We start from the raw sequence: 24,301 nt of genomic DNA, 5'->3' as shown, positions 1-24,301 counted from the left end.
TACTCCCCAGAGAGCCTGCCTCCATTACTCCCCAGAGAGCCTGCCTCCATTACTCCCCAGAGAGCCTGCCTCCATTACTCCCCAGAGAGCCTGCCTCCATTACTCCCCAGAGAGCCTGCCCATGAGCCAATATCTAGCTGCTTCTCCTAATAGACATTAACTATTTTCCTCCATGCTACGTGTTACCATAGATCTTTATAGCATGGTCACAGCAGTGGCAAAAAATACATTGAGGAAATGATCTAGATTGTGTCTCCGTGTGTGTTTTTGAAACATCTTGTTTGTACTGTGTAGTGCTATCTGGTTTTGGCCTCCAGTCATTAAATGAAGGAAATACTTTCATATAAATGTAATAATATCTCCCAATCATCCAGCCAGACAGATATATCCAGACTTCCTTTCTATTCCAATTACACTGTTTGTCAAAGGGATAATGGGTCCAGAAGCACAAAGGCTGAGTAGGGTCCATAACTGTGTATAATGGTGAATCATGGTCTGGCTTGAACCATTATGCGGGCAGCCACAGTACGGTCTGTCAACATCAAAAACAAAGCTATTTTGGTATGCATTCTACAATTACCTGTATGAACTACCAATATCATTGTTATAAAATGTTTTTCAGTTACCCAACAGTAGCTTTATTTTGACCAGGATACACTACATGACCTGCTTGTCGAACATCTCATTCCAAAATCATGGCCATTAATATGGAGTTGGTCCACCCTTTGCTACTACAACAGCCTCCACTCTTCTGGGAAGGCTTTCCAATAGATGTTGGAACATTGCTGCGAGGACTTGCTTCTATTCAGCCACAAGATCAATAGTAAGGTTGGGCACTGATGTTGGGTGATTAGGCCTGGCTCGAAGTCAGCGTTCCAATTCATCCCAAGGATTGTCATTGGGATTGAGGTCAGGGCTCTGTGCAGGCCAGTCAAGTTCTTCCACACAGATCTCGACAAACCATCAGTATGGACCCCGCTTTGTGCACGGGGGCAAACTGTTGCCACAAAGTTGGAAGCACAGAATTGTCTAGAATGTCATTGTATGCTGCAGCGTTAAGATTTCCCTTCATTGGCGCTAAGGGGCCTAGCCCGATCCATGAAAAATAGTCCAATGGCGGCAAGCTTTACACCACTCCAGCCAACACTTGGTATTGAGCATGGTGATCTTAGGCTTGTGTGCGGCTGCTCGGCCATGGAAACCCATGATGTTGCTTCCAGAGGACGTTTGGAACTCGGTAATGAGTGTTGCAACCGAGGCCAGACAATATTTCCGCACTGTACACTTCAGCACCCGGCGGCCCCGTTTTGTGAGCTTGTGTGGCCTACCACTTTGCAGCTGAGCCGTTTCTGCTCCTAGACGTTTCCACTTCACTATAACATCACTTACAGTTGACCGGGATAGCTCGAGCAGGGCAGAAATTTGACGGACTGACTTGTTGGAAAGGTAGCATCCTATGACGGTGCCGCATTGAAGGTCACTGAGCGCTTCAGTAAGGCCATTCTATCGCCAATGTTTGTCTATAGAAATTGCATGGCTCTCTGTTCAATTTTATACATCCATCAGCAACCGATGTGGTTGAAATAGCCAAATCCACTCATTTGAAGGGGTGTCCGCATACTTATGTATATATAGTGTATATTTCAATGCAGACTCTGTCTCGGCATGTCAAACTCTTTCATGTCATGTAAAGCACAGATCTGACAGGTAGAGTTACTATGTAACCAGCTGCAGAGTACACACTTCATTAGCACCAGAGTGCACACTTCATAATCTCATGATCTTCATCATGAGTCTCAATACGGCAACAGACAACATGTAGCCAACCACCAATGAGTGACAGCACCACTCTAGGGTTGGAGTCCATTTAGGAAGAAGAACATGAGAATTTGAAATTCAGTTCATGAATGAATGGAAACATTTTCAATTCATACACTTAAATTCACATTGACTGCTCTCAAAATGGACCTTCGACTCACTAGAGGTTGACCGATTATGATTTTTCAACGCCGATTATTGGAGGACCAGGTAATGAGGTAAAGAGTGGAGAACAGGAGGGCTTCTTAAAGATCTGTGAGAGCCGGAATTCTTACTGGTTGGTAGGTGATCAAATACTTATGTCATGCAATAAAATGCTAATTAATTACTTAAAAGTGATTTTCTGGATTTTCGTTTTAGATTCAGTCTCTCACAGTTGAAATGTACCTATGATAAAAATTACAGACCTTTACATGCTTTGTAAGTAGGAAAACCTGCAAAATCGGCAGTGTATCAAATACTTGTTCTCCCCACTGTATATATATAAAAATTGGCCGATTACAGCAGTACTGAATAAACACTTTTATTTTACTTAATATAATACATAAATAACATAAATTTAGTCTCAAATAAATAATGAAACATGTTCAATTTGGTTTAAATAATGCAAAAACACAGTGTTGGAGAAGAAAATAAAAGTGCAATATGTGTCATGTAAAAAAGCTAACATTTAAGTTCCTTGCTCAGAACATGAGAACATATGAAAGCTGGGGGTTCCTTTTAACATGAGTCTTCAATATTCCCAGTTAATAAGTTTTAGGTTGTAGTTATTATAGGACTATTTCTCTCTATGTATTTCATATACCTTTAACTATTGGATGTTCTTATAGGCACTATAGTATTGCCAGCCTAATCTCAGGAGTTGAGATTCATAAAGTCATAAACAGCTCTGTGCTTCAAGCATTGCAAAGAGCTGCTGGCAAACGCAGGAAAGTGCTGTTTGAATGAATGCTTACGAGCCTGCTGCTGCCTACCACCGCTCAGTCAGACTGCTCTATCAAATCATAGACTTAATTATAATATAATAAACACACAGAAATATGAGCCTTAGGTCATTAATATGGTAAAATCTGGAAACTATAATTCCGAAAACAAAAGTTTATTCTTTCAGTGAAATACAGAACCGTTCCTTATTTTATCTAACAGGTGGCAACCCTAAGTCTAAATATTGCTGTTACATTGCACAACCTTCAATGTTATGTCATAATTATGTAAAAATCTGGCAAATTAATTATGATCGTTGTTAGGAAAAATGGTCTTCACACAGTTCGCAAGGAGCCAAACTGCTGCATACACCCTGACTCTGCTTGCACTGAACGCAAGAGAAGTGACAATTTCCCTAGTTAATATTGCCTGCTAACATTAATTTATTTTAACTAAAAATGCAGGTTTAAAAAAATATATACTTGTGTATTGATTTTAAGAAAGGCAATGATGTTTATGGTTAGGTACATTGGTGCAACGATTGTGCTTTTTTTCGCGAATGCGCTTTTGTTAAATCATCACCCGCTTGGTGAAGTTGAAGTAGCCTGTGATTCGATGATAAATGAACAGGCACCGCATCGATTATATGCAATGCATCATCAATCAGTAATATCATCAACCATGTGTAGTTAGCTAGTGATTATGTTAATATTATTTTTTACAATATAAGTTTGATGCTAGCTAGCAATTTACATTGGCTCCTTGCTGCACTCGCATAACAGGTGGTCAGCCTGCCACACAGTCTCCTCGTGGATTGCAATGTAATCGGCCATAATCGGCATCCAAAAATGCTGATTACCGATTGCTAGAAATCGGCCCTAATTAAAATTGGCCATGCCGATTAAAACGGTCGACCTCTACCACTCACCCCCCTGATGGAAACCAGTATCCCGCCGTAGGAGTAGACCATGATCATGAGGGGCAACAGCAGGCAGAAGATGAACAGGCAGACCACGTAGGAGACACTGGCCGGAGAGCGCTGGGTCCACTGGACAGAGCAGGAGGTCCCGGCCCCCTCCGGGCCATAGCTGCTCCAGCCCATGAAGGGGGGCAGGGTCCATAGCAGGGAATAGAGCCAGGAGCCCCACACACACAGCCAGGCCTTTCTGAAGTCAGACACATCAGCCTGGGTGGAGCGCTGCACCGTGGCGTAGCGCTCATAGGACAGAGACATGATCCGAGAGAGAGAGAGAGAGAGAGAAGAGAGAGAGAGATGCCTAAACATCAGCGCCACTGGTAACTTCCACAAAGCTGTGAACGATCTGAGAGACAAGGCAAGAAGGGCATTCTATGCCATCAAAAGAAACATACATTTCAACATACCAATTAGGATTTGGCTAAAAATACTTGAATCAGTCATAGAGCCCATTGCCCTTTATGGTTGTGAGGTCTGGGGTCCGCTCACCAACCAAGACTTCACAAAATGGGACAAACACCAAATTGAGACTGCACGCAGAATTCTGCAAAAATATCCTCCGTGTACAATGTAGAACACCAAATAATGCATGCAGAGCAGAATTAGGCCGATACCCACTAATTATCAAAATCCAGAAAAGTGCTGTTAAATTCTACAACCACCTAAAAGGAAGCGATTCACAAACCTTCCATAACAAAGCCATCACCTACAGAGAGATGAACCTGGAGAAGAGTCCCCTAAGCAAGCTGGTCCTGGGGCTCTGTTCACAAACACAAACACACCCTACAGAGCCCCAGGACAACAGCACAATTAGACCCAACCAAATCATGAGAAAACAAAAAGATAATTACTTAACACATTGGAAAGAATTAACAAAAAAACAGAGCAAACTAGAATGCTATTTGGCCCTACACAGAGAGTACACAGCGGCAGAATACCTGACCACTGTGACTGACCCAAAATTAAGGAAAGCTTTGACTATGTACAGACTCAGTGAGAATAGCCTTGCTATTGAGAAAGGCCGCCGTAGGCAGACATGGCTCTCAAGAGAAGACAGGCTATGTGCTCACTGCCCACAAAATGAGGTGGAAACTGAGCTGCACTTCCTAACCTCCTGCCCAATGTATGACCATATTAGAGGGGCATATTTCCCTCAGATTACACAGATCCACAAAGAATTCGAAAACAAATCCAATTTTGAAAAACTCCATATCTACTGGGTGAAATTCCACAGTGTGCCATCACAGCAGCAAGATTTGTGACCTGTTGCCACGAGAAAAGGGCATATATTATACCTATACATACCTATATTTATGCTTATTGATTTTATCTTGTGTCCTTTAACCATTTGTACATTGTTAAAACACTATATATATATATATATATATATATATATATATATATGACATTTGTAATGTCTTTACTGTTTTGAAACTTCTGTATGTGTAATGTTTACTGTTAATTTTTGTTGTTTTTCACTTTATATATTCACTTTGTATGTTGTCTACCTCACTTGCTTTGGCAATGTTAACACATGTTTCCCATGCCAATAAAGCCCTTGAATTGAATTAAAAGAGAGAGAGAGCGAGAGAGAGAGAGCGAGAGAGAGAGAGCGAGAGAGAGAGAGAGAGAGAGAGAGAGAGAGAGAGAGAGAGAGGGGAGGTTATCAGGGTGTCATGGGGCATCTGGTGTTGTTATAACAGATGCCAGTTATCACCGTTTTTTTCACCAGTTTGAGAATTCAGATGCTAAGGAGAATGGGAGGTTACGTGACAATCGTTAGCTCTGTTTTGCCCTATTTTGGTAACATTTAGCTAAATGTTAAAAGTAATATTTTGTAAACCCAAGAGAGAGCTGGCATGCCATGCCACACAGGACAGTAAGAAAATGTATGGTGCAGTATTATATTCTTACATGAAGTCAGACCACTGCAAGTTGGCTTTTAGTGCTGACATGCTATACAGCTCTATACTGTGTGTGTGTGTGCGCACACGCGCATGTCTGCCTGTCTTTCCTTTCCTTTCATGTCTGCCTGTCTGTAAGTGTGCGATTGGGACGTGTGTGTGTTTGACTAAAGCTGAGGGAAAAATAGGTTTATGTCTTTATCATGCTAGTCTGTCTCAGAGTACTAGCCTGACATTCTAGGAAGTGTGACTTGTTATTGAATTGACAGTGTGTCCTCTCAGGAGGTGAGAACTTGCTAAAAGTTTTCCTCCTGTGCAACAACTGAAAGGCAATGAAAGAAAAAGTTTGCCCAACTTAATTTAGTCTTCCTAAGTGCTCAGAGTACTTTGAGACTTTGTTAGTTGTGAATGGATGCCATCCTTGAAAAGTGGTTGCTGGCTGTTATGAAGAATGACAGCATATAGAGCCGTCAGGAAGCAGACAGTAAAATATGGCATCCATTAGAGAAATTGTTCAAAATTGCCGGCGTGATGTGCCCACTCCTCCCCTCCAGGAGTGTTTGCAGGTTTGGTGGAGCTTTCTGTGGAGCCGGGGTTTGCATGTGTGTGCGCTTATGCGGTTGTGAGTCATGCATGCGTTTGTGTCACTGCCCTCCTGTGTGTGTGTGTCACACCCTGACCATAGTTTGCTTTGTATGTTTCTATGTTTTGTTTGGTCAGGGTGTGATCTGAGTGGGCATTCTATGTTGTGTGTCTAGTTTGTCTGTTTCTGTGTTTGGCCTGATATGGTTCTCAATCAGAGGCAGGTGTTAGTCATTGTCTCTGATTGGGAACCATATTTAGGTAGCCTGTTTGGTGTTGGGTTTTGTGGGTGATTGACACAGGAGACAGTGTTTGTACCACACGGGACTGGTTTCGGGTTTTCACATTTATTGTATTGTAATTGTAGTTTATTCATGTATAGTTTTTCTTATTAAAAAACCATGAACTTCAACCACGCTGTGTATTGGTCCGCCTCTCCTTCTACGGAAGAAACCCGTAACAGTGTGGTTTCAAAGGGAGGGGAACAGGGGAGCCGTATCGCTCCCATCGGGATAATCACTGAGTTTTAAAGATATCCAACAGTCAAATGTCACAGCATTGGACCAATAAACTGCTTTGACAATTTATGTACAGTATTTGCCAAGCTCATTAAAAAGTTGTCATTTTTTGTACACTTTAATCAGAAACATGAATGACGACCAACATGTTTTTATTTAACCTTTATTTAACATAATGAACTGCATTTGTCAAACACCCACAGATTATAATTCAATCAATTTTAGTTATCCAATTCTGGATCCAGAGACATGCAAGGAGAGATGACAGGTGAGAAGTGTACATGTATAAGATCAGCTACAATTTGTATGAGTGGCTGATCTAGAAAGGGGTAGGCTGTTGTACTCTGTGTTGAATGGGTGGTCTCATTATGGGGTTATACATTAGAATAGTCTACATGCTTTACATTTTCAAGGTCCAATGCAAAGTCACTACATTTACTATGTCAAGCTTCCCAGTCAAGTGTACATTGAAACTTATTCACACACCGAAACAAATCCATTTTGGTATAAAGGTTGAATGCAAATGTCTCTTGCTAAAAGCTTTATGCAACCGTTTTTCATTTATGTTTTCATATTCAAATGTAGGTTAATGAAAATTTGACAAGCACAGGGAGGAATAAAATACCATTCATTTATTCATTAGATTGGATATACAGTCATAAATTGATGATGAATTGTGCTCTGAGACTTTTCATAATGTTTTCATAATGAGCCTGGAGGACTTATTTAAGAATTGATCGAGCAGTAATGATCTGATGGATTTGCATGCCCTTTTGCCAGTAACGTTGCTTAGGCTAAGAAATTACTATATGCAAAATATTTGTTCTTTTTGTCACATGGAGGTTAGCCTAAAGTGTAGGCTACATGGCTTTTGCTGCCTGTTGAAATATTTGAAAAACTCACCGAAAGGCGAATTGGCGAAGCCATACCACTTGCAACCATGGTGTCCAATGAGCCATCTCCCCTGTAGACCTGCCGCAAAACTGAATGGAGTTCCACAAATACACACGAGGATGTCGCTCACGTTGATGTTCAGAAGGATGAGGTTTATGGGCGTCCAAAGCGACCGAAACCTTGCGAAGATAAGCAGGACAAGAAGGTTGTTGAAGAATCCCAGGACCAAAATGAGCCCAAGGCATACTGCCACCACCGTGTGGCCTTGCCTGCTCAGGTCGAGGGTGTCCTGGGGAACCAAGGTGTCCCGAACACTGACATTGGTGCTTAGGTCGGAAGCAGAGCTTTCGGTGCTGCTGAAATTCAGAGCTCTTAAGTGGACAACCATCAGCACCCTCAGCGCACGCGGGGGTGACTTACAACAAGAAGAGTGAACGCTCTCTCACTCATTCAAACTCGTTCACAGTGCAGAACACATGCTCACAACAGTCTAGGTGACAAAGAAAGACATACAGAACCCCCATTTATTCTATCACCTTTACAACCCAGCTAGCACATAACGTTCTGACAACCACATTGGTATGAAACAAGCAAGGAGCTAGCCCGAAGTCCAGCACGCTATCGACAATGCCCCAAAAGCATGCTCGAGCGGCAGTCGAAATCCGCGCTTATAAACCCAGGGTCGTTACAATATGTTTCTTAGAGTTTGGTGAGAGTGTGGTTGTCCTATGGTTAATTTGCATACAACGTTCCAACAACTTCCCGGGAATGGTGCAGGATCGTTACTTGGCTTTGTAACATTCTCAGCACATTTAACAATCTTAACAAAAAAACGATATTTCTTGGCATTTCATTTCTTTAACAGAACATTTCCTACAAGTTAAAACATGGTTACATTTCATTTATATCTTGGTAATGTTCTAGGAACGTTCTCCAATTGGTTTGACATTGGGAATGTCCTCAAATGGTTCAGAGATCGTTAAGAAACAACGTTATTTTGTGGGAATGTCAATACTTCAGCATGGTTCTATTAAAATTAATATTCACAAATTGTTCTGAGAATGTTAAGAAGACTTTCCATAAAAAACACATGAAAAGTTTAGTAACATTTAGAATACATTCTAAAATGTTTATTTAAAAACACATTCCTTTCTCAGAATTTACATTTATTTTTAAATTAACTTTCTAAGAATGTTATTTAAAAGGCCCGCGGTTGTGAATACAGAGATTTTGTCCCTGCCCCGCCCTAAGGATATGGATCACGTTCTGCGGTGTGTTATTTTACGCACACAACTTAGCTACTGCTCATGCAGCCCCCCTTTAATGTTTATCTCTTTACTCACCCTCTTCTGAACCATGATGATGTAGCCTATGTCTGCTTCATATTTCTGAATAAAAAAACCCTGCATCGATTTGAACAAACAATATATCTATTGAAAGCTAACCTTCTCTGTCTGTTGTAAAGCATATTACAGTTACACAAGAGCTACAGAGACCCTGCATTTTGTGTATGTGAATAACTCACGTCGGAGAGTTTTGTAAAATGCAAGCATAATCCTTTACTCAGGTATTACATGTTACAGGTCATGGCATCCCATTCAGATGCTCATCATGATCCAGTTTATATATCCTAGATAGGTGCCTGACTAGGGCCATCTCTGGGTTGGCATTATGCCCACTATCTCAACATCTTCCTTTTCATATATAATTAGCTCGAGCACTTCATACCATTTCAATACCACAGTGAAAATACCTATTTACATTATCAACACCTTTAAAAAATTGTTTTATAATATAACACAATTCATTGTCCATCTCTTAAGGGACATTGTCTCCCGTACCGCATGGGCGGTCTTATTTTAGCCCTTGTCCTAGTGTGTCACACTGATACCACTAGGACCTCTGGGACGTTGGGCACATCTGGGAGCCTCAGGGCCTCTCCTTCCTCTTCCACAGCCTCCTGAAATTGCGGAGGTACTGTCGGCAGAGATAACTGTCCTGGTGTGGGGTCTTCCCAGTCTCCTCTTTATGTGTAATGCCCACACAATCCAGAGGATATTCACAGTCATCCCATGTGTCCCTCCTGTGCCATATGCTCTCCTGAACTGGGGGTATGTCCTTCTGATTCCTTCGATACTTTCGGCCCTTTACTTCCACTTCATATGACCTTGCGCTAATGTGCCCTATATATGTGCCAAGATGTATGTGGCATCCCTGGTGTGAGGTGACAGGAGCACTCTGACAGCTTGGCCTTGTTTTATTACAGGTTGATTTTTTGCATACTGGTCAATGTAATGTTTTGACTTATCCTGACGTGCACGCTTGTGTGCCTGAACATCCCTAATGGCTTTTAGTGCGAGGAGCTTGGGAGTTGTTGGCAACAGAGAGTGAGTGCGTCTAGACAATAAGCGCTGTACAGAACTGCAGTGGAAGCCCTCTGTGGGAGTTTTTCTCGACACCAAAATGGCTTGCCACACATCTGTATAGCCTTTGCGATAAATCTTTGCTATTTTCACTGCTGACTCTGCGTTACCAGTACTCTGGCTGTGGTAGGGTGGGGAGGTCACATGATGGAACTCCTAATGAAAACAAAGCAAAGTCTTGGCTCGAGAACTGGGACCCATTGTCCGTAAATACACCACTGAGGTATGCCATATCTGCTAAACTGCTGCTTAAAACCGTCGATAATGCAAGCGGCTGTTGTGTCAATCACTTTCTCCACTTCCCATAAATCTGAATAGTGGTCCTCTATAATCAGACAAGGAACGTTCTTGACTGTGAACAGATCCATTCCCACTTTAGACCAATGATGTGCTGGTACATCATGTGGGTGCAACGTTTTCTTTTGTTGCTTCGGTGTAACTTTACATTTAATCAGGAGACCACAAGGCAATTTCAAGTTTGTATCTTTTAGACACCCAATTCGTAATATAGTACATTTGTGTTTTAGGGGTGGCAGGTAGCCTAGTGGTTAAGGGCCAATAACCTAAAGGTCACTGGTTCGAATCCCCAAGCCTGGAAGTTGAAAAAAATATGATTTTCTATCCTTGAACAAGGCAGTTAACCCCCAATAACAACTGTTCCCTGGGTGCTGATGGTGTGGATGACGATTAAAGCGCCTCTCTGATTCAGAGGGGTTGAATGCATTCAGTTGTGCAACTGGCTAGGTATCCCCTTTCCAGAGAAATGATCCAAGTCCTGAATAAGGCCTTTGAAGACTGAGGACTCAAAAGAAACCTTTAATCATCAGCGTACATTATTACTTTTGTCTCTAATCCCTTCATTGTTTGCCCCTTAATTAGATCATTTGATTTTTAGAGCTAACAGTTCAAAGGCCATAATAAATAAGTATGGTGACAGAGAGAAACCTTTTTACGCCTCTTGACAATTCAAGTTCTCAGAGAAGTAACCGTTATTTATGATTTTTTATAAAGAATTGTTGTACATTATTTAATAGTTATTTTAAAAATCCAGGCACGTATAAACTGATTCTAGACATACTGTATTGAAGGCTTTCTCAAAATCTGCTATAAAGATTAGACCTGGTTTCCCTGCATTCTCATAGTTTTCAATTATTTTTAGTTGTCTAATGTTTTCTCCAATATATCTTCATTTGAGGTATTGGAAATGAGAAATTATGCAAGTAATGTTATTTGATAGTCTAAGTGTTTTTGTGCGTGTTTACCAGTAATTAAAACATAGTAGTAATGGATCTTTCAGTAGTTCCTAAAAGGTTTTTATATCTCTATTGGAATGCCATCATGGCCGGGGTTTCCCCGTCTGAAAGGAAACCATTTTCAACCACAGTTCGTCCTGTGTAATTAGGCCTCGCACCTAGTTTAACATTATTTTTGTGGGAGAAGGATATCCAGATCAACGCTTGTAGCGTTTTCATCTCATTAAACTAAATTGTGAGGCCACAAAAAGTATTCCACCCAACCGGCAAACCAGAATGAACGCACAGTCTTTTCCTCTTAAATCTGAGACAGATTGACAGCGCTCTGACCCAATGAGAATGGGGGGAACCAAAGGTGGCCAATCATACATCAGTGGTGGCTAGTGCCCCCTCGTACCGCCGCTGCTTCCCAAGGGCGTCATGACCAATATTGCTCCTCCAAGCGATTCCCTTTTATTGGCACTAACTAATGCAACTGATTGCGTGTTCTGACAATGGATTGGAAATGGATTGGGAATTCAAAGTGGATATAGTGGTGCTGACTGAAACTGAGTTATAGGTTAGAGACTGATAGAGATGAAGATAGAGACAAGAAAGAGCAGACAGTGGAGTCCATTATGGCCAAATGCCACCTGAAAAATCAGCGGTCAGTTCAGAGTTTTTAGATAGAGTGGGAAAAAAGGCAGCGTCAACATGTTTTGAAGTGACTGGGGGCAGGCTCTTCCTTCCACACACTGTTTCGCACTCACCAATGCTAACTGGCCAATAAAACAAACCCTTGGGTTACTAACGCACTTGCCCATCAACTTTTAAGGTATCAATATGAGGTCAATCTGTAACTTGGACAGACAATTAGGTTCTAAATGTGTTTGTGAAACTGAAATAACACATTACCATGGGAAACATCTAAGGGACATTATATTATAAGGTCACCTGTAAACATCTTATTGTTCCACATTGACATCCCTGTTTCTCTGTAACTAATTAGCGAATTAGTCATGTGTAGCGCTGCACTGCTACTGTTGTGGCTCACCTGGCTTCTGAGTCACCGATAGACTCTGAATAAGGGAGAAGAGTGTGTCCAACAAATTGATTGGACGGAGCCTCTGAGACAAAGGCAGATGGTAGCGCATCAATCAAACTGCTGAAATGGATGTCAAAGGACTCCCCTCATCTCACTCTAAAAAAGACTTACATGTAAATAGAATGCTAAGGAGGCCTGGAACTTTGTGTAATTAGCTAGTAATGTCAAATCTCCACCAAATAATTATTTTTTTATATGTATTTTTTATATGTATTGAGATGCAGGTGAATACTGTTTGTTTAGAAGTCCTCAGATGTCTATTGGTGTTGAAGCCAAGGAACAAAGGCTCTTCTGTACCACCAGTGGTGACACGATACACACAGGAAGGAACCACACAAGAGTTTTGTGTATGCGTGTCGTTGCGTGTGTGTGCACGTGCACATGAGATGTGTCCAAATCAAATCTCATTTTATTTGTCACATGCACCAAATATAACCGTGAAATGTTTACTTACAAGCCCTTAACCAACAATGCAGTTCAAGAAATAGAGTTCAGAAATTATTTACCAAATAAACCAAATATTTACCAAATAAACTAAAGTAAAAAAATATATAAAAAGGAAAACAATACAATAACAATAACGAGGCCATATACAGGAGGTACCGGTACCGAGTCAATGTGGAGGCCATATACAGGGGGTACCAGTACCGAGTCAATGTGGAGGCCATATACAGGGGGTACCGGTACCGAGTCAATGTGGAGGCCATATACAGGGGGTACCAGTACCGAGTCAATGTGGAGGCCATATACAGGGGGTACCGGTACCGAGTCAATGTGGAGGCCATATACAGGGGGTACCGGTACCGAGTCAATGTGGAGGCCATATACAGGGGGTACCGGTACCGAGTCAATGTGGAGGCCATATACAGGGGGTACCGGTACCGAGTCAATGTGGAGGCCATATACAGGGGGTACCGGTACCGAGTCAATGTGGAGGCCATATACAGGGGGTACCGGTACCGAGTCAATGTGGAGGCTATATACAGGGGGTACCGGTACCGAGTCAATGTGGAGGCTATATACAGGGGGTACCGGTACCGAGTCAATGTGGAGGCTATATACAGGGGGTACCGGTACCGAGTCAATGTGGAGGCTATATACAGGGGGTACCGGTACCGAGTCAATGTGGAGGACATATACAGGGGGTACCGGTACCGAGTCAATGTGAGGAGCCACAGGTTAGTCGAGGTAAATTCCCCGGGTCACTGGCAGCATTTGGAACTGCGGATCTGTGGTCAAGAATGCAGAGTTCATCTCAGCCTATGCTGCCTTTCATACCCTTTACTTTTTGGCCCTGACGGAAACACGGATCACCCCAGAGAACACTGGTACTCCAGCTGCTCTCTCTTCATCTGACCACGTTTTCTCTCGTAGTCCAAGATCATCTGGTTATCGCGGTGGTGGCACAGGGCTACTCATTTATCCTAACTGGAGATTTTCTCTTTTCTCCCTCTCTCATCTCCTCACTTGAATTCCATTATGTCACTGTCACTTGTACACTCAAGCTTAGCGTTGTTGTCATGTATCACCCACCAGGTGCCCCACCAGGGCCAATGAGCTTGACACCTTGATAAGCTCATTTCCTGACTACGCCTCACCGCTCTTCATACTTGGCAACTTAAACCTCCCTTCAATTATTTTTTAAATCTTTCCCCTCCTTGCCTTTTTTGGCCTCACCCTTTCCCAATCCCCTCCAACTAACAAGGCAGGCAATAAGCTGTACATCAACTTTACCAGAAGCTGTTCGCCTTCTCATTTCACTGCAACCCCCCTCCACGTTTCTGATCACCACTTTGTTTCCTTTTCTGTCTCCCTTTCCTCCAACCCTTGCCACTCAGCCCCTACCCAGATGGTCTTGCACTGTTGCAATCTTTGCTTTCTCTCTCCCACTACTCTCTCCTCTTCTATCCTATCATCTCTCCCTTCTGCAAAATCCTTCTCCCTCCTCTCTTCTGATTTTGCCTCTTCGACCCTAGTCTCCTCCATTTCTGCATCCTATGACTCGCACTGTCCCCTTTCCTCCCGGGTGGCTTGGCCCTCCCCTCCTGCTCCGTGCTTGAGTGATTAGTGAGGTCTGGTCGCCTGACAACCTGCCCGCTTGACCCCATCCTCTAATCCCTTCTCCAGACCATCTCTGGAGATCTTCTACCAATCCACATTTCCCCGATCAACTCATTCTTGACCACTGGCTGCGTCCCCTCTTGACTTTAAAAAGGCCCGAGTCGCTCCCCTCCTCAAGAAACTAACACTCAACTAATCTGATGTCAAAAACCATAAACCTTCTTTCTTTTCTTTCCAAAACACTTGGCGCGTGCGGTCTCTGACCAACTCTCTCGCTATCTCTCTCAGAACGATCTTCTTGACCCTAACCAGTCAGGCTTCAAGACATATCACTCAACCGAGACTACTCTTCTCGGTGTCAAGGAGGCTTTCTGCACTGCCAAAGCTGACTCTCTCTCATCCTCCTAGATCTATCCTCTGCCTTTGACACCGTGAACCATCAGATCCTCCTCTCCACCCTCTCAGGGCTGGGTGTCTCAGGCTCTATCAGATCCTCCTCTCCACCCTCTCAGGGCTGGGTGTCTCAGGCTCTATCAGATCCTCCTCTCCACCCTCTCAGGCCTGGGTGTCTCAGGCTCTATCAGATCCTCCTCTCCACCCTCTCAGGGCTGGGTGTCTCAGGCTCTATCAGATCCTCCTCTCCACCCTCTCAGGGCTGGGTGTCTCAGGCTCTATCAGATCCTCCTCTCCACCCTCTCAGGGCTGGGTGTCTCAGGCTCTATCAGATCCTCCTCTCCACCCTCTCAGGGCTGGGTGTCTCAGGCTCTATCAGATCCTCCTCTCCACCCTCTCAGGGCTGGGTGTCTCAGGCTCTATCAGATCCTCCTCTCCACCCTCTCAGGGCTGGGTGTCTCGGGCTTTATCAGATCCTCCTCTCCACCCTCTCAGGGCTGGGTGTCTCAGGCTCTATCAGATCCTCCTCTGCACCCTCTCAGGGCTGGGTGTCTCAGGCTCTATCAGATCCTCCTCTCCACCCTACAGGGCTGGGTGTCTCAGGCTCTATCAGATCCTCCTCTCCACCCTCTCAGGGCTGGGTGTCTCAGGCTCTATCAGATCCTCCTCTCCACCCTCTCAGGGCTGGGTGTCTCAGGCTCTGCATCATACTTGGCAAGCCGCTCCTACCAGGAGACGTGGAGAGGATCTGTGTCTGCACCACGTACCCAAGCTCTTCTCTGTTCTGTCACCCTAATTGTGGAACCAGCTTCCCCCTGAAGCTAGGACAGCAGAGTCCCTGCCCATCTTCCAAAAGCACCTGAAAGAGGTAGGGACCTCTTCAAAGAGTATCTTAAATTATCCCCCTCCTCACCTCGACTCCCACCTTTCTAGTTCTGACTTTGCTGTTAGCTACTTTATTGAGGAAAAGTGTACTTACTATGCCTGTGATATGTGGTTGTCCCACCCATCTATCTTAAGACGAATGCATTAACTGTATGTTGTTCTGGATAAGAGCATCTGCTAAATTACTGAAGTGTAAATGTAAATACACATAATGAACATAAAAGAATGAATGCAAAAACATGACCATATTTAGTAGTCTAGTATTTATTTCTTAACATTTTCAATTTGAAAATGAAATACATTTGGCTCCTTTTCCCTCTTATTTTCAGCCACGGGATGGCAGTATTGTCACACTTGTTCTAAATGGCTTGAGGTCTGTTCCTGTGAAAGTAATGTACACTATGTGCACTTGCCAGGCGAGAGATATCTCATCTGATCCAGTTCATCATGTATTTCCACTTCATCAAAGGTAGACTCAGCGATATGACGTAGATGTAGAAAGTAAACAGCAAGGCTCAACTTCTCCCGTTTTGGTCCTGTGGCTACCACGCTCTAACAGGGTGAAGTGAACCCATGCACAGATACTGTATGTGACTGTGTGGGAGCAAAGTCTTGCATCTTGCTCATCTCAAAACATGCGATGCTGCTTGTGGCAATGTCATTTCCCTGAGTCTACTTTTAAGATGGAACAGATTATTTTTTGAATGTTTAATCACGAATCACAACTCAATTATTACAGTAAAAGAGGTTTGTGTCAATTCCTACAATGCAATGCAGATCGTCTACTTGGTATTCTCATCAGAAATCTCTGAATAACAAAAACCTCTTCATTAAACATCTTTCATTTTCATGGTTACTTTGGCAATCATTTATTAGGATATCAACGGCATTTCATTAATTTGCTACGTGCAAAAAAATGAAAACAGTTTCTGTTTCCATATCACAACTGAAAATCACATCAAAACCCCCTCCTTTAGAAGTCCACACATCAGAGGAAACAGATATTCCTAAACACCAACATTTCAATAAAATAGTCTTGAAAAACGTTGTACATTTTCTCCACAGTCGATACAGGCTACTTTTGACATAACACTGTTTTTCTTACACATGCAAAACACCCCCCTTCTCCCTCTCCCTCCTTGTGTATAAATGCTTAAAGATATTGAGTTGTAGGCAGCATACTGGCGACTGGCAGTGGTTGTCACCTTGGTCTTTGATGTGAATTATGATCCGGTTTACAAACTGGTTAGTCAGTAAGTGATTTTTTTCTGAGAGGCAGTTCCAGCTTTTGCATTGCGAGGAACTGAAGTCATCCTTTGAAGAGCAACAGAGGGGAGAGTTACCGACACTTCCTTCTTCTAGTGGCTGTGGAGGAGGCCTGTCTGATAACCAGAGGAGTGAACACAGCATGCACATGTTGCAGACTCCTCTCTTCCCTGCGCGGTCATGCTTCATTTAATACCAATAGAGTTCCCTTTTCTGCAGACCTATTCCCAAAAGAGGGTAGAATAGGTGTTGAATAACTCAAAAGAGACCTTCGGAAAACCAAGCAAACCACCAAAATAAATTAAGTAAAAAAATTAAAAAAACACTGGAGCACAGATACTGTAAAACCTCCCTAATCTTTACAAAATCCAAATGATATGGAATTACAGATTTATTTGTCAGTTCACTATCTAATCTATGTGAAAGAAAGAAGTCTCCCTCTCCCTGCACATGCATAGTGATAAGGGATCTGGGTAGAGGCAGCCATACCTGAGTCACGGTTCATGGGGTCTCTGAAGCCAGGTTGACCCATCCAGCTAGGGAGGAGCTCTGGTTTGGAGCCCGAGGCCACGCCTGCAGCCACCTCTGACTGGTCACTATGGAGGAGATTGAGCAGGGAGTTGGTGTAAGGCTGTCCAGTGACCCCCAGGCCCTCATGGGACATGGAGTGAGGATAGGCCATGGCTGGCAGGCCCAGACCACCATGTTGCCTCGGAGCGAAGGCCAATGGGTTGGTGCTCTCATCTGGGGAGCTGAGAGCCAGGCGGTGGCTGGAAAGAGACTCATTGGTGCTGCTCAGATGAAGGCGACCAGACACAGGGGGAAAATGGTCTTCAGACCAAGATGGGGTTGGAACAACCCACTGGCAAAATGTTGAGTCAGACTCTGAAACAGATGTGGATAGAAAAAAATACATCCACAAAGAGTCTAGAAATGTGTTCATTTTGTACATTTCACATGTCAGTGAACACACATTTTCTGGTTTGGTGCACACAGCATCATGATGATAGCATACAAAGTTCATTGCAAAAAAATGAAATGCCTTTTTTATTTTTGGGGGGATAGACAAGCTGAAATTATCAGATAAAATCTAAGTCTATAAAATAACATTACCTGCATCATTTCAACAACTATATATATATATATATATATATATATATATATATATATATATATACAGTGCATTATGTGGTATTGTGTGTAGATTGATGAGGGAAAAAAACAATGTAATCAATTTTACAACAAAATGTGGAAAAAGTCAAAGGGTCTGAATACTTTCCGAATGCACTGTGTACTGGCTCTGGTAGCCAAAACAGCCAATTACTCCATCTAAATCTGAATCGATTCTCAATTGCGATATGGTTCTAGAAACATGAAGCCCTTAGCCTTCATATCACATCAAAATCATTGTCAGACTGATAGTACCTGCATTCATAATTCAAACATGATTTAGATTATTATTATTTATTATTTAGATCAATGTACACTATATGGCCAAAAGTATGTGGACACCTGCTTGTCAAACATCTCATTACCAAATGATGGGCATTAATATGGAGTTGGTTCCACCTTTGCTGCTATAACAGCCTCCACTCTTCTGGGAAGGCTTTCCACTAGACGCTGGAACATTGCTGCGGGGAATTGCTTCCATTCAGCCACAATGATATATATATATATTATTATAAAAATGTATATTTTATATAAAGTTTATTTCCTAATTGCATTGGACTCCAAGTGTATTGGCCAATCACTCAATCAATCAGTCCAATCTTAATTCCAACCTTCATTGCATAGTTAGATATCAATCGGCTCACCAGATTTGACAGCCTTGCGGCTCTTTTTGCCCTTCCCGCTGGGGGCCTTGGTCTTACTGGCCTTGGTGAGGGCACGGTTGAAGTGTTGGTCCACCATGCTACCGATGTCACCCTGGAAGTAGGTGAAGATGACTCTATTGGACTGTTCCTCTGTCTTTAGAACTACCTGGGGGCTACCTGAATGTCCTGCCATCGCTGACTCAACTTAGATCCTGTGGGAACATAGTAGAGTACAATGTTTGGAAGGTAGAGAACATTCATATTTTGCCTAACAAGTCCATGCATCATCTGTAGGCAAGGCTACCCATACAGTATGTGATTGCTGAGTTATGGCTTGTGTACGTCCATAATTAAGGGATATGGATATAACATGATAATGCACAGTTCAGACGCTGAACTTATGGTGAGTCAAACTGAATAGAAATTAAAAGTCGTCTGGCATGGACGGTTAAGAGCTTTGCTTGTCATACCGATTGTTTTCATTCAACCGTTCTCAACACTGCAGCAGACTTCCTCGTTGGTTTTGGGTTCAATTCAGGCATAACAGTAGCCGACTAAACAACTCCATGACATTGTTCTTTGTAAACGCGGCTTATTCTTTGGGTGTGGAAATCCATCGATTTTGATTTTAAAAACTTTATTTGATGTGACGTCGGAACTCCAGTCCGCCCACACTAGTCACCGCTCAACTCCATCGTGAATCGTGGAGTTGAGTTTAGTCGGCTGGCATAACAGTGACCTCTCACAGAAGTCCACCTAAGAATCCGAGCCCATGATTGTGCTTCCAGCGGTGGGTGTGGCCAAGCAACCTTTACAATTAACATATTTTAACAGTGGAAGAACTGCTCTGACGCGCTGCCTGAAACAGAGGCCTGTTTCACTTGCATAGCACCGAAAGAGGCTACCGAACTATTGTCAGAAGTTTGACGAGGCGCATTGCGTGGTTTCAGAAGGCACTCTATCCCCACTCTTCCAAAGACAAAGATACGTGTTTTTAAGTTTGGTACGGCGATAGAGAGGTTTTTGAACTAGGGCTTACTCTCTCCATTTTTGTTTTATTTACTGACCTGAGTGGCTATTGTAGCTTGAGTGGCTATTGTAGCATCCAGAGGAATTCACATATCATCTCACCGTGAAGTAGAAAAAGGGTTATAACCTAACATTCATTTTTCATTTTGTTTTCCACTCTGCCGGGATGATAATTCAATAATAATTCAATAAGTATCAAGGTGATTTTATTTGATTCATCGAACACATGTTGAGAAATCGCCTTCTTCTGTGCTTGTATCAACATAAAATAGTGGGAAGGATAAGCTATTCAAAACCTGACTGAAATGTCGTCTTTTATTGGTATTTATCTGTTATTTGCAAACAAAGTCTGCTTGTCATTACACAAAGGTTCAAAGTAAATCAATGCTTATTCATGTCAGCACATTACAGGCTGTTCACTATATCATTTTTATGCAGTTTGGCATTTATTGAGATGACTCATGTACTGGAGGCAGCTCCGCAGAGCGGTCAATACCCTCTAAAAATGAGGGTTCCTCAAGGGTTCTTTGGGAAGGGTAATGGCTCTATGTGGAACCATAATGGCTCAAAAAAACCTTTGAATTCTTCAATGGCTCTTTACAGTTCACAAAAAGGTTCTTTGCTCTTTTAGTGATAATTAAAATGTTGGGGACCGGCTCATTAGAATATTTTGGGGTGTGGTTTGCGCACAGCTCTTTTTGTACAACCCTGAGTGAGAGTGTCATTCCAGTTTATCTAATGTGTTGTGTTATGCCATCACATATTATTTTTGGCCAGAGATGGTGTCTTGTGAATGAGTCATGTATGGCCTGTCAATTGAAAATGGTTGACTAAATCAGTCAGTGGGTCTCAATTCTCTCCTCAGGGACCCCCCAGCTGTTCCAGAGGTAGCTCACTTGATTCAACTTGTCAATTAACTCATTAATAACACCTATAGCATTTTAACAGTATAATGTGGCTGACCAGAATTAAGAACCCTGTATGGTTCTTCAAAAGGATCTACAAAGAACCTTTCAGATTGAAAAAGGTTCTTTATAGAACCGTTCTCCATAAAGCATCTAGAAAGAAACATTAAAAGGGGTTCTATATAGCCCCAATTAGGGTTGTAACCACAGCGAAGCCTTTTTTCCCGGTGCTTTATAGATCCTTTTTTAATGGTTCTTTATACAACCATTCTCCACAGAACCGTTCTGTAAAGAACCATTAAAAGGGGTCCTATATAAAAGGGGTCCAAATAGGGTTGTAACTACAGCAACAAAAAAGGTTCCGTTATGGTTACAAGTCAAATAACCCTTATCTGGGTCTATTTAGAACCATTATATTTTAGTGTGTAGCTGGAGCAGACACAAAGTCATCAAATCTGATTTTAAACCTAACCTTAAACTTAACCACAGTGCTAACCCTAATGCCTAACCCTAACCTTAATTTAAGACCAAAAAGTTTATGATTTTACAATATAGACAATGTTGACTTTGCAACTGGCCAATCTAGAGGAAACGCTCAGTTTTGCCTCCAGCGCAAGATTCATAACAATAAAGGTCAACCTGCCTTTTGCATCAAAACTTTTATCTCTGTATATAAATCGGCCTACCTTTTTTTCAGTTAAATTATGTCAACAACCATGTAATATTGAATAAAAAAGTTCCCAAGTGACATAAGTCAGAAAAAAAATACACCATAAAGTGGGGAATTATAATAATCAGACATGTATCTGCAAATATTGATAAAACTATACATTACGTATGCAGTCTTGTAAGATTATATTACAAAGAAATGCATGCTATGTACTCTCTCTTACCTGAGCAGGTGAGCTCCTCTGATCAAGGACCAAGTCCCAGGTTTGATTGATTGCGCACAATTACTCAAAATAACGTTATTTTGACAACAGCACTGGCATTCCTCAAATGCTGCTGATAAAACACAACCTGTTAAGATTACTGTGCTCTCAAATTTTCAGATTGATGGAGAAAACATCGATCTCTTCGCTTATTGGAATTTGTTCGTCAGAAACCCGCCTTCATTCAACACATCCTGCGCTCGAGCTGCCTGCTGTGTGGAGTTATCGCGAGGGAGGGTGTGATGCGCTACAACAGTATGACGAGAATGTAACTTAACAACTTCCTCCACACACCGGCAGCACCTTATCAAAACATTCCTTAGTGAACTACACTGTCTACACTGTCGACTCGTATTCACGTTTAGAAAATGGCTTATGGGAACACATGCTATATGGAAATAGTTTAATTATAAAGTGTGGAAATATCTACTGTGTGATACTGAAAGGATTAAAATGAATACCATCGTTATAGAATGGCTATTACGCCGAGAACTCCATTATCATACTTTTTTGTGTACTGTGCAAGTAATAATTATATTGTTAAACTAAGACAAGCTTTATATGCTTGGTATAGATGTTTTCCTTTAGGTAGAATGCACAGCTGAGCATTTCACACAGTAATGTCAGACAATAATTTAATAAAATGTTTTTTTTATTTTTAATTTAGTGGTGTAATAACATGTTAATATTATATTTGAAATTCTTATTTTAAATAGCTCTCTTACAAAAACGAGAGCCGTCTTCGTGATTGATATTATGATAAATGATAGATTTCAGAAAGTACACTGACAATAACAAAAGACACCACTGAGGTTTTCCTGTTACACATGCAGAGAACCACAATGAGAGTTACAGCCACCAATGGACATGTGGTGGGGCATCTTTTCACTAGTCAATATAAGAACACAATGAGAAACGTGACGTTATGCTATCATGTACTTGACAAATAGCCTTATTGTCAGATGTGTTGAGAATGGACATTTTGAATGGACTACACTGCTGAACATGCTCACAATGTGTCCTCCACAAACTGTGTATACTGTCTGGAAGACACATGAGCCAAACAAATTATATGTATTTTCCAAAATAAGACTCAGCTTTGACTTGGTTTATTCAATGTCATTTAAAGAGAATACATACTCCCATCATACAACAAAGTGAGCAAAGTGATAACGTACCAGAACAGGCACATAAATTGGAGTACACTGTATACCAGGGCAGGGCCTGTATTCATGAAACATAGTAGTGCTGATCTAGGATCCGTTTAGCCTTTTCATAATAATTTATATGGTTACATGGACAGAGGGTAGCTGGTCTTAGAACAGCACTCCTACCTGAGACACTTTAGGAAATGGGACCTATGACTGTAAAGAAGTGCATTAGTCCACATTTCACCCCTAGGCCTCACCCTGCAGTAATCCTACAAGACCAGGAGTATTAGAGTATTAGACCCCAGAGGTCTGTCACATACAGTACATGAAGCTCTTCTTACAGACAAGATATTGGAAGCACCCCAACTTAATAGTTTTTACCCTGTAGTGTAGAACACATACAGTGGGGAGAACAAGTATTTGATACACTGTTGATTTTGCAGGTTTTCCTACTTACAAAGCATGTAGAGGTCTGTAATTTTTTTATCATAGGTACACTTCAACTGTGAGAGACAGAATCTAAAACAAAATCCAGAAAATCACATTGTATGATTTTAAGTAATTAATTAGCATTTTATTGCATCCCCCCAATTTGTTCTCCAACTCATAAAACATTTTAGAAAAAGGCTCAGTGCCGTTATCCTTGCAAGGTGAAGTATTGAAAGGTATTGAAAACAGGGTTGTCAATAATTTTGACCATATCTTTAAAAAAAAACAAGTATTACTTGTTAAACAAAATCTCTCCCACTGGGCACAGACGTCAATTAAATGTCTAGTTTGGATTTACATTTGCTTGAGTTGTCAACTAACTTGAATTCAATGTGAAATCAACCAACAATGTCACCCTGTCATTGGATTTAGGTTAAAAGAAAAAAATACGAACTTTCCCTTACATATATGACTTTTTGCAAATCCAATTAGTTTTCCAAGTTGATTCAACATCATCACATAGATATATATATTTTTTTAATGACGTGGAAACAGCATTGATTCCACCGGTTTTTGCCATGGACTTTCTCTGAGCAACTGTATTTGAATACAATAGTATAATTTCCCAATTTGTTTGAGCATACAATATAGCACAGTATTTTTATGATTTATTTCATACAGTAATTTTTGCTCATCTTTATCAAGGCTGTCAATAATTTCAGACCCCACTGTATATACAGAATGTTATTGTTACTTAGTAGTCCTATCTTTGTGTCAAAAGGCGAGCGTGGGAAGAGCCCCATTCATACAGTAAGCTGCATTTGAGATGGAGAAATGGAGAAAAGACTGAACATAAAATATCTTTACTGCATTATCCCCTACGTTAAACAACCCACATTCATCAACCTTCATGTCTTTTAGATATGGCGGTCAACATAACGTGTGTCATGAAATGTCCTGGATTTTTTCTCAGTTGAAATGGTGACAGATCGACAGATCAATGGTAGGCCTACAGTTCATTGCATAACAGCAAGGAGGCTTTGTACATTTGTTTGAAAAG

At 41.8% G+C, this 24,301-nt stretch overlaps 2 protein-coding genes across 3 annotated transcripts in view; both read right to left on the bottom strand.

The window, feature by feature from the left end:
* Positions 1-8,004, bottom strand: part of LOC123992352 (opsin-3-like) — a 39,658-nt gene extending 31,654 nt beyond the window's left edge. Inside the window, exons 1-2 of the mRNA XM_046293503.1 lie at positions 7,623-8,004; positions 3,671-3,996 (exon numbers count right to left, since the gene is read on the bottom strand). Coding sequence (XP_046149459.1) covers positions 3,671-3,996; positions 7,623-8,004 — 708 coding nt within the window. The remainder of the gene's footprint in view (positions 1-3,670; positions 3,997-7,622) is intronic.
* A 7,987-nt stretch (positions 8,005-15,991) lies between these two features.
* LOC123993340 (transcription cofactor vestigial-like protein 2) lies at positions 15,992-21,858 on the bottom strand. Of its 2 annotated transcripts, none has more exons than XM_046295388.1 (4): positions 21,623-21,858; positions 18,796-19,007; positions 17,471-17,866; positions 15,992-17,202 (listed from the first exon to the last, which is right to left on the bottom strand). In XM_046295388.1, the coding sequence occupies exons 2-4, from the start codon at positions 18,986-18,988 to the stop codon at positions 17,171-17,173; spliced, it is 621 nt and encodes a 206-aa protein (XP_046151344.1). In that variant the 5' UTR covers positions 18,989-19,007; positions 21,623-21,858; the 3' UTR covers positions 15,992-17,170. The 2 variants fall into 2 exon arrangements, with proteins under 2 accessions (XP_046151344.1, XP_046151345.1); XM_046295389.1 differs by lacking the exon at positions 21,623-21,858 and adding an exon at positions 19,266-19,729.
* Positions 21,859-24,301: the final 2,443 nt, after the last annotated feature.

The sequence above is a fragment of the Oncorhynchus gorbuscha genome, linkage group LG13 (genome assembly GCF_021184085.1).
Source record: "Oncorhynchus gorbuscha isolate QuinsamMale2020 ecotype Even-year linkage group LG13, OgorEven_v1.0, whole genome shotgun sequence".
NCBI lineage: Eukaryota > Metazoa > Chordata > Actinopteri > Salmoniformes > Salmonidae > Oncorhynchus > Oncorhynchus gorbuscha.
The sequence above is the reverse complement of the archived record's forward strand: the minus strand, read 5'-3'. Positions and strand labels throughout refer to the sequence as shown.

What these genes read in the sequence shown, in the direction of transcription:
- LOC123993340 (XM_046295388.1), bottom strand. Translation starts at nt 18,988, where the DNA reads ATGGCAGGACATTCAGGTAGCCCCCAGGTAGTTCTAAAGACAGAGGAA. An exon ending in CCGCAAGGCTGTCAAATCTG is followed by an intron (nt 17,867 to 18,795) that starts GTGAGCCGATTG and finishes CATCTGTTTCAG; the next exon opens with AGTCTGACTCAACATTTTGC. An exon ending in CCCCATGAACCGTGACTCAG is followed by an intron (nt 17,203 to 17,470) that starts GTATGGCTGCCT and finishes TTTTGGGAATAG; the next exon opens with GTCTGCAGAAAAGGGAACTC.